The 8,922-nt window shown below is 59.0% G+C and overlaps 1 protein-coding gene across 3 annotated transcripts; it reads left to right on the plus strand.

Annotated features, from left to right (window-relative positions):
* The first annotated feature begins 1,401 nt into the window (after positions 1-1,401).
* CORO6 (coronin 6) lies at positions 1,402-8,805 on the plus strand. Of its 3 annotated transcripts, none has more exons than XM_006214402.4 (11): positions 1,402-1,619; positions 2,775-3,035; positions 4,441-4,563; positions 5,035-5,164; positions 5,258-5,439; positions 6,519-6,638; positions 7,080-7,184; positions 7,276-7,421; positions 7,784-7,841; positions 7,945-8,175; positions 8,258-8,805. In XM_006214402.4, exons 2-11 carry the CDS (start codon positions 2,838-2,840, stop codon positions 8,381-8,383), a joined length of 1,419 nt encoding a protein of 472 aa, XP_006214464.1. In that variant the 5' UTR covers positions 1,402-1,619; positions 2,775-2,837; the 3' UTR covers positions 8,384-8,805. The 3 variants fall into 3 exon arrangements, with proteins under 3 accessions (XP_006214464.1, XP_015103524.1, XP_031541218.1); XM_015248038.3 differs by having other exon boundaries at positions 8,261-8,805; XM_031685358.2 differs by lacking the exons at positions 1,402-1,619; positions 2,775-3,035; positions 4,441-4,563; ... (1 more) ...; positions 5,258-5,439; positions 6,519-6,638 and adding an exon at positions 6,720-6,895 and having other exon boundaries at positions 8,261-8,805.
* Positions 8,806-8,922: the final 117 nt, after the last annotated feature.

Below are 8,922 nucleotides of genomic sequence, written 5' to 3' on the forward strand. Positions count from 1 at the left end.
CACTTGGGTAGGAATCTCAGCTTCACTTCCCACCATCTGAATGATGCATATGCTATTTAACTTCTTTGTGCCTCAGTTTCCTCCTCTATTAAATAAGGGTAATAATATTACCCATCTCAGAAGGCTGTTATCAGAATGGAACAGTGTCTGACACATAACAAGTGTGAGCTATTGTTACTAAGGAGCAACTGAGTCACTCAGGTCTTTTCCTCCTAATCATGTGGAATCTTTACATAAAAGGGAGATTCCTCATCTACCCTTATGGCCCCTTGATGCCATTAATTATTTCTGGAGCACCTGTAACTGTTCTATTCCCCACAAGCCACTGAATACTTGGACCCTTACTGAGAAACAAAAGTCTTTTGGGGGCCTTCGAGGGTCCCACCACCTTCCCTCCCTTTACCCCCAATGCTGATCTCTGCCCTCCGAGAAGCTGTGTTCCATTGATTCCCAGGTGTGTCCTGGAGAGTGGGAAGTAATAACTGGTCTCTTTCTGCTCTCCAGGGCCTTATGATCCAAAGGAAGAAATCGAAGCAGTGGGTGGATGCTGGATAGGCAGCAGCTACGGGGGCTAATTGTTCTTCACTGGCTGTATTTTGATCAGATTCCTTTTTATCTCCTCCTTAACCTTGGTCAATCCGTGGTAGGGGGTGGAGACTTCCTTGGAACACAGTTGGGCACCAGATCAAACAAAGCCCTCAATGCTTCAGGAGTCAGGCTGGGTGTCCAAAGTTTGGCCAAAGACCTGTTCCAGCCAGCCACTTCCCCTTGAACCTGGTGTTCCCAGGCAGTCAAAGTGGGTTCATTCCCACCCACCCCACCCCCGGTCTTTAGGCTGCTTTCTGCCCTGCTCCATGGGTTCCTCTCTAACTAGGTGAAATGCCTGGTAGAGAGACAGCGTTTTAGGTTCTCAAGTGGTCGCTATCGCTATTAATAATAAAAACAGTAACATTCACAGCCCCGTGCCTGGTACCCTCGCAGCTGCCCTGGGCCAGCCTAGGCCCTCATCCAAGGGCCCCCAGAGCCACTTCGGGACCTCTCCGCAAGGGTGTCTGGACGTGATTTCCCGTAGCCGCGGCCCGACGGGATGTGCTAAATTGGGAGTGCGATTGCAGCAGGAATGCAGCGAGACGGCACCTGATCTTGCGCGGCCGCCGGCTCTAAGAGGAGAGCGCCCCTTCGTCGGCTCCCTGTCTCAGCGCCCAGTTCTGGGAACCTGCGCCTCCGCAGCCCACATGGGAGGGGCGGGGCACGGAGAAGGAGCTCACACCCGCAAAATTACTGTTGACGCTTCTTGGAGGCCAGCAGACTCGCCGCGCGGAGTCTACGGAGCTCGACTTTCCCGCCGCTGGGGGGGGCGGGGCCTTGTGGCCCCGCCCCTGCCCCAGGCCCCGCCTCCGCAGGTTGATGGCAGCGGCAGCTGGGACTGCAGCGGCGCTGGGCCCCGAGAGTCGCAGGCAGCGGCCGGAGCGCGCAGCCGAACACCCGGGCCCCAGACGCCGCGGACACCCGGAGAGGCAGTTCCGGTGCCCTGACGCCTCCCTCGGCCCCCAGCGCACCCCCAACCCCCTCCGCAGAGAAGTCGCAGCGTGAGCTCCCCTCGGCCCGCTCAGGACCAGGTACCCCCCCCCCACCGCCGCCACCGCAGCCAGCCGAGCGGGCGGGGTGTCTGGAGGGGACAGAGGTCTGCGCACCCCGCTCCGCCGCCAGATTCGGTCCCGGGCGGGGCGGACTTGGTGTCTATATTTGGCCGGACAGCGGCCCGCAGGGCGCAGACACCTCGTCTCGCAAGAACGCAGTGCTGGGGCAGGAGGCCGGAGGAGGGTGCGGGGAGGCTGGGCCTCAGGCTGGGGGGCCGCAGAAGCGGCTTGAAGGGCACAGGGATGCCCGGGGCTGGGGAGGGACAGCAGTCAGTGGCTGGGGCTTTGGAAGAGCACAGTGTGTCCCCTGGGAAAGAGCTTAGCACAGGCCCCTAAAGGGAGAAAAGGCACCTCATCCTCCCCACTCCACTCCTGAAAATCTGGCTCTAGCCCAGGGGTCGAGGACCCCACCCGGGGAGAGTTTAGTAGGAGAGAGGATCCAGAAGAGAAGTGGGACTGAAGTATGGTAGGCAAAATCCAGAACACCAAGGTTAGGACCTCTTAAGCCAGTACATAGAGGAGTGGGAGGAGGAGAGATCCACCTTCCACTGTTTCCCAGCAACAACATGAGAGGAAACTGATGAAAACAGTAGCAGGAAGGACTCAGGTTAGCTGACAGGAGGAACTTCTCCTTGGCAAATTTGTAGAAAAAGGCAAAACCCCATCTGCCTACACTATGACAGAAATGCCGAGTTTAGGATCTTGGAGGACTAAAGTCCTAGCCCCATAGCTGGCCTTGACCCAAGGCCTCTGATTCTAGACAAGGTGCCTCTCCTCTGCTGGCATCTGGGAGATAAACCGCTTCCATTAAGAGATGCTCATCCAAGGCTGGCAGTGGGAAGGCAGCCTGGCATTGAGGCTCCTCCCAAAAGCACTTCAACTTCCAGGAAGCTCCCAGGCCCAGTCAAGCTCCACTGTCCCCCAAGCCTGGTTCTCTAAGGGGAAGTCAGGTCCCAAATACTAGCCTCTTGAATTAATCAGCACTTTATAGGTGACAGAGAACTTTCCCACACTTTTATTCACCTTGGAGAAAGCTCCCTGCTTCTAGGACCAGACTCTGCATTAATTTATACCTGACTCCTGGCCAGATAACCCTTCTCACTTGCCACCCCCAACTCTTCCCCCCTCCCACAGCTCACAGGAGTAAGGACCAAAGGCATTTCTGGGCACTGAGATCCTCCACCTCTGCCCCCAGCTATGAGTCGGCGTGTGGTTCGGCAGAGCAAATTTCGCCATGTGTTTGGACAGGCAGCAAAGGCTGACCAGGCCTACGAGGACATCCGAGTGTCCAAGGTCACATGGGACAGCTCCTTCTGTGCCGTCAACCCCAAATTCCTGGCCATTATTGTGGAGGCTGGGGGTGGAGGTGCCTTCATCGTCCTGCCTCTGGCCAAGGTGAGGGATAAGGGGAAGGAAGCAGGTGGAGGACACTGGCTGTGACTCCTGGGGACTCTGGACAGCAGCCTGTGTTCTCACTTAGTTCCATTCTTCAGTCAGAAGAGCAGTCCCATGGATTGACTGCTCTCTGTTCCCCAAGTCCTCAGGGACCAATTGGGAGGCTCCCTCACCCCTCCCTGAGTAGCAGCATCATAGTGGCCCACACACTCACAGCCCACCCCTTCTCCATGCAGCAGCCTGTTCCTAGCAGGGACCAGGAGGGGGTCATGGAGATAGTTGGGAAGCAGTGGAGTCAGCACCTGGCCAAGATTCTGTTCCTATTGCTCCTAATGCCACATCCCTTCATTTTTTGGTATCAAGATCTTTGTACCCAGCCCTGGGTGACCATTTGATTGTCACATCCCAGAACACACACTGAGGACAAACTCAGGCTCTATCCAAAGAGTCCCTGGCCACCTCCCCATTCTGGTTCTTGCAGTAAGGTAGAATAAGAGCAAAGGGCAGGGGACATGACATATAAGGCCATAGTGCTCTCTACTCCAGGGATGGGAGCCAAGCAATGACCACCTTTACTGAGTAGCCTCAAGCCCCTCAGCCATCTCTGCCCTCAGGATGGCCACTCCAAGGCATGACCTTGACCTGGATTCAGGCCCCTATACCTTGTTAGGGGAGGCCCCACAGGTGGCAAGGTCAGGATGAGGCCTGACAATAGCCAGTGACTCACTCCAGGACAACGCAGACACCATCCCCAGGGCTCAAATTTCAGCTGGAGCCACTTCCTCCCCAGTACAACTGCCACTCCAATGCCACACAGCCACCCCTCTCTCCTACCGCCTGGCCTGGGCTGATGCCAGCCCCTGCAAAGGCCTTGGAGCCCCCACAAACATACCATAAAGACCAAAAATAGATGGGTCCCAGCTCAGGTTGGGAGATAGCAGGCACCAGGAATGCCTGTTGCTTGTGGTTCCAAGGCAAAGCCAGTGACAAGGGGGAGATCTGTCAAGTGTGACTAGGAAAGGGCTGCATATTACCTTACCTTGACTACTCCACCAGGGTCTTCCCATAGACATTTCACTTGGGGGAACAGGCCCAAGAACAGCCTCCTCCAAGCAGGTGTTTTGGGAAGAGCACTGGACTGAGAGGTCAAGTCTTGGCTCTACCAGTATCTAGCTGTGTGTCCTTGGTTATCTTACCTCTCTGAATCTGATTCCTTGATATTAAATGACTTCAACTCTGCCTTTAGTGAAGTACTAGATGTAGACTGGATGGGGATGAAGAAGCACAGAGGAGGGTCTGCAAAGAGAAAACAGATAATAGAGAATTGAGATGTAAACAAGTCCACTCCCCACCCCCAGAAAACACAAGGACAGTGGCCCCACATCTCCCTCTCTGACCTCTGCAGACAGGGCGAGTGGATAAGAACTACCCACTGGTCACTGGGCACACTGCCCCTGTACTGGACATCGACTGGTGCCCACACAATGACAACGTCATTGCCAGTGCCTCAGATGACACCACTATCATGGTAGGAGCCAGGTGGCTGCTGCTGGGTGCTTGGGCAGGGGAAGCAGGGTGGGCTGCCTCACCTGTGCTGGGGAAGGTGGCAAGGGAGGTGCTGAGTCCCAGGGCCTTACCCTGCCCAGCTTCTAGGTTGTTTATAGCTACATGCCCAACCCCTCCCAGGATGCACTGCTTAGGACTAATTATAGCCATGGCCACCTTGGGACCTAAAGAGCAGGGGGGTAGTGCTCTGAAGTCTCCCTTCTGGGTGAGTAGGGAAGTCTCTGGAGAGCTGGCAGTGCCCCCTCCTGGCTCCTAGCTGCTTCTACCCCAGGCAGGCACCATTACATCTTGTCCTGCATTTGACCCTTACCACTGAAGCGAACCAGTAGGGTTGGAGGGTTGGTGGGAAGGAGGATGGGGGAAGCATGGGAGAAGCAGAGAGACAAAGCGGGCTCCTCATCCCACCCACTCTATGCCTTTTCCTTCCACCCAGGTGTGGCAGATTCCAGACTATACCCCTATGCGCAACATTACGGAACCCATCATCACACTCGAGGGCCACTCCAAACGTGTGGGCATCCTCTCCTGGCACCCCACTGCCCGGAATGTCCTGCTCAGTGCAGGTCTGGAGGCCTAGGGAGGGGCCCCTACCATAGATCTGGATGGGGAGTGGCAAAGGCAGGGCCCAGGTAACGGTGCCTGGCCATTCTGGGCAGGTGGTGACAATGTGATCATCATCTGGAACGTGGGCACTGGGGAGGTGCTCCTGAGTCTAGACGACATGCACCCGGACGTCATCCACAGCGTGTGCTGGAACAGCAACGGTAGCCTGCTAGCCACCACCTGCAAGGACAAGACCCTGCGCATCATCGACCCCCGCAAGGGCCAGGTGGTGGCGGTGAGTACCTGGGGTAGCCAGTTCCCAGCCCCTACCCCAAGGGGCAGCTGTCAGGCCTCTGCACTTGCAATCCTCTGAGCCTCCGGTCCCAGCTCTCCCCTCCTCCACCTCAACCCCAGACTCAGCCCCCTGCCCTCTAAGTAAGCCCTCACCCGCAATTCTCGGCCCCGCTTCTGTTCCCTCCCCTGCATCTCAGAAGTTCAGAGAAGGGCCGCTCGATTTGTGACTAACGGTGGGGAAAGCTGCTAACTATCCTCCCACCAGACCTGCATGAACCTGAGCTCCCGGACCCCTCTCCTCCCGGTCGGCACCTAGAGCCATCTTCCAGGGTCTGACCCTGACACTGGCTCACGGGCAGGCCCCTTTTCACCCTAGCTGACCCGCTGGGAAGGGGTTTGCGGGTAACCCTCGCATTATTTGTCCCAGCTGAGTATCCCTCCCCGGGGGCAGCACTTGCCTCACCAGCCTGAATCTAACGCGGGGCACGGGATGCGCTTGGCACGTGCACGTCTGCGCGGAGTGCGCGCGTCGAGCACGGCCGGGGCAGAGCGGGGCGGCGGGCGCTCTAACCCACTAACCCCGCGAGCAGGAGCGAGCCCGGCCTCACGAGGGCACCCGCCCGCTGCGGGCGGTCTTCACCGCAGACGGGAAGCTACTCAGCACCGGCTTCAGCAGGATGAGTGAGCGACAACTCGCGCTCTGGGACCCGGTAGGCCAGGCCGCGCCGGGCGCGCGCGCTCGCTCCTTCGCTGGGTCAGCCGGGAGCACCCTCTCAGGCCGCGGCCGGCGCCCAAGAGAGCTGAAGCGGAGCGGGGAGCTCCCATCTGGGAAGAACCTCGCTGCGTGCCGGGGGAGCCTGCTCTGAGGGCGCTTAAGGGCTCGGGATCTGCTGAGAGACGTGCGCGCCCAGCGCTCTCCAGGCCTGAGACCAGCCAAAGGCCCCCAGGAAACTGCCCCTTTCGCCTCCACCCCCTGTCCTCGCCCCCCACACCCAAGTCAGCAAGTTGGTTGCTTGGCCCTCCAGGCTCCCCAGGGCAGGCAGCTGGATGACGCCTCTCCCTGTCTCCCCCACCCCCCAGGAGAGGTTTGCGGCCCACGAGGGAATGAGGCCCATGCGGGCGGTCTTCACGCGCCAGGGTCATATCTTCACCACGGGCTTCACCCGCATGAGCCAGCGAGAGCTGGGCCTGTGGGACCCGGTAACGCAGCTGGACGCTTGGGGTGTGTGCCCCGGGGACTGGCATCACGGGAGAGGGGCCAGGTGCCCCCACCCGCAGGGCATGCCCACCTGGACAGGGCTGGAGGCTGCTGCCCCCTTTGCAGCGCCTGCCATCCCCACACCCACCCCTCTGCCCAGTTTTGCTGCGTCGCCTGAAGGAGCCCACGCTGGCGCCCCCACCTGGTGATGCCGTGTCCCTGGGGGTGGTTTGCGGTGACTGCATGTGGTGGCGCGGGGGTATAGGTGCAGGGGACTGGGAGTGAGAGTCCAGGGTCGGGGCTTGCAGCTCCGTTCACCAGAGCTGCCTTGGGAACGCGCGTGTGGGTTTGGGGACTGACAGGAAGCATAAAGGGGCTTCAGGGGATCCAGAAGTGTCACAGAGGGCGGGACAGTGCTGGTCACGCCTCCTGTGCTCGGGCAGAACAACTTCGAGGAGCCAGTGGCACTGCAGGAGATGGACACTAGCAACGGCGTCCTATTGCCCTTCTACGATCCCGACTCCAGCATCATCTACCTGTGTGGCAAGGTGCTCGCGGGCGGGAGGGAAGAACAGGGGGGCTGGACGAAGATGTGGGAGACCCCCAACCAGGGCATCTCTGAACCGACTGGTTTTACAGGGCGACAGCAGCATTCGGTACTTTGAGATTACCGAGGAACCACCTTTTGTGCACTACCTGAACACGTTCAGCAGCAAGGAGCCGCAGAGGGGTATGGGCTTCATGCCCAAACGGGGACTGGATGTCAGCAAGTGCGAGATCGCGAGGTCAGCAGCCTTGCCCTTGCCGCTTGCCTGCCTCTGTCCCCACGTACCATCTGGAAAGACCTGGGGGCTTCCCCAATACTGTAACCTTTGGAAAAGAGTGGGTTTGAGCAGGTCAAACAGGCTTGTTTCCAGTGCCAGCCCCCCACCCCACTCTTGCACTAACTAGTTTGACATTCTCTGAACTTGTTTCCTCATCTGTAAATGATGATTAAACACCACACCAGAGGTGTTTTACCAGCTGAATGTGTTTAAAGTGCAAAGTATGGTAGGTGCTCAGCAAGTTTTGGCCTCTAAACTCTTGGCCCCAGTAGAAGTTAAGGGGATGGGAGCCTGCGGGAGTGCTGAACCCCACTTCCTTATAGGTTCTACAAGTTGCACGAAAGAAAGTGTGAACCCATCATCATGACTGTGCCCCGCAAGGTGAGTGGCCCTGAGAGGGGTTGGGCAGGGCTTTGAGGCGGAAGGGAGAGAAGTAGGCCGGGAACCCTGCTAACGCTCCTTCTCCTGTCCCCCGACCCCGCAGTCAGACCTGTTCCAGGATGACCTCTACCCAGACACGCCGGGACCCGAGCCGGCCCTGGAAGCGGACGAATGGCTATCGGGCCAGGACGCCGAACCCGTGCTCATCTCGTTGAGAGATGGTTACGTGCCCCCCAAGCACCGCGAGCTCCGGGTCACCAAGCGCAACATCCTGGACGTGCGCCCACCCTCTGGCCCTCGCCGCAGCCAGTCGGCCAGCGACGCCCCCTTGTCGGTAAGGTCCCTCCCGGCTCCACCCAGGCTCCATCTCCCTACGCCCCCAGCCCAACACCGCCTCTTCTGTCCCCTGCACCCAGCAGCAGCACACCCTAGAGACGCTGCTGGAGGAGATCAAGGCCCTGCGGGAGCAGGTGCAAGCCCAGGAGCAGCGCATCACAGCTTTGGAGAACATGCTCTGTGAGCTGGTGGACGACACAGACTAGCGCAGCGCGCCCGGAAAGCTCCAAGCCGGGAGGGCAAAGCCGGGCCAAGCGCATTCACTCGGCCCCGCCCCGGCTTTGGGTCCGGAACTCTGCCCCCCCAGGGCCGGGGCCGGGAACTGGGAAGGGAACTCCGACCCTCGCGGGAGCCCAGGGCAGAGGAAGCGTTGCGGAGACTCGCGTCCATCAGGCTCCCACCAGGCTGCTTGCCTTGTCCGGGACTCAACAGGAGCTGGTCTTGGGAGGCCCGGAGTGACAGGGCCCTCAGCAATGGTGCTGCTGTTCCCCGCCCGGGGCAAGGGAAGTGCTTAGTATTAGCGCGATGCTTGGGGATGTTGGGGAGCTTGGGCTTGATCTCAAAGGGGTAGCGATTCGACGGGTCTCCCCAGACTGGTTGGGGAAAATTACAACGCTTCTCCCTCTAATCAGCTCACTTGACTCCACCACCCTGAGTGGTAAACCGAATGGGCGTCACCCCAGTTCTACAGACATACACAAACGTTGGCTGTAGAGCCGGACCCACGGGCTACACCCAGCAGTCT

The sequence above is a fragment of the Vicugna pacos genome, chromosome 16 (assembly GCF_048564905.1).
Source record: "Vicugna pacos chromosome 16, VicPac4, whole genome shotgun sequence".
In the NCBI taxonomy this organism is placed as follows: domain Eukaryota; kingdom Metazoa; phylum Chordata; class Mammalia; order Artiodactyla; family Camelidae; genus Vicugna; species Vicugna pacos.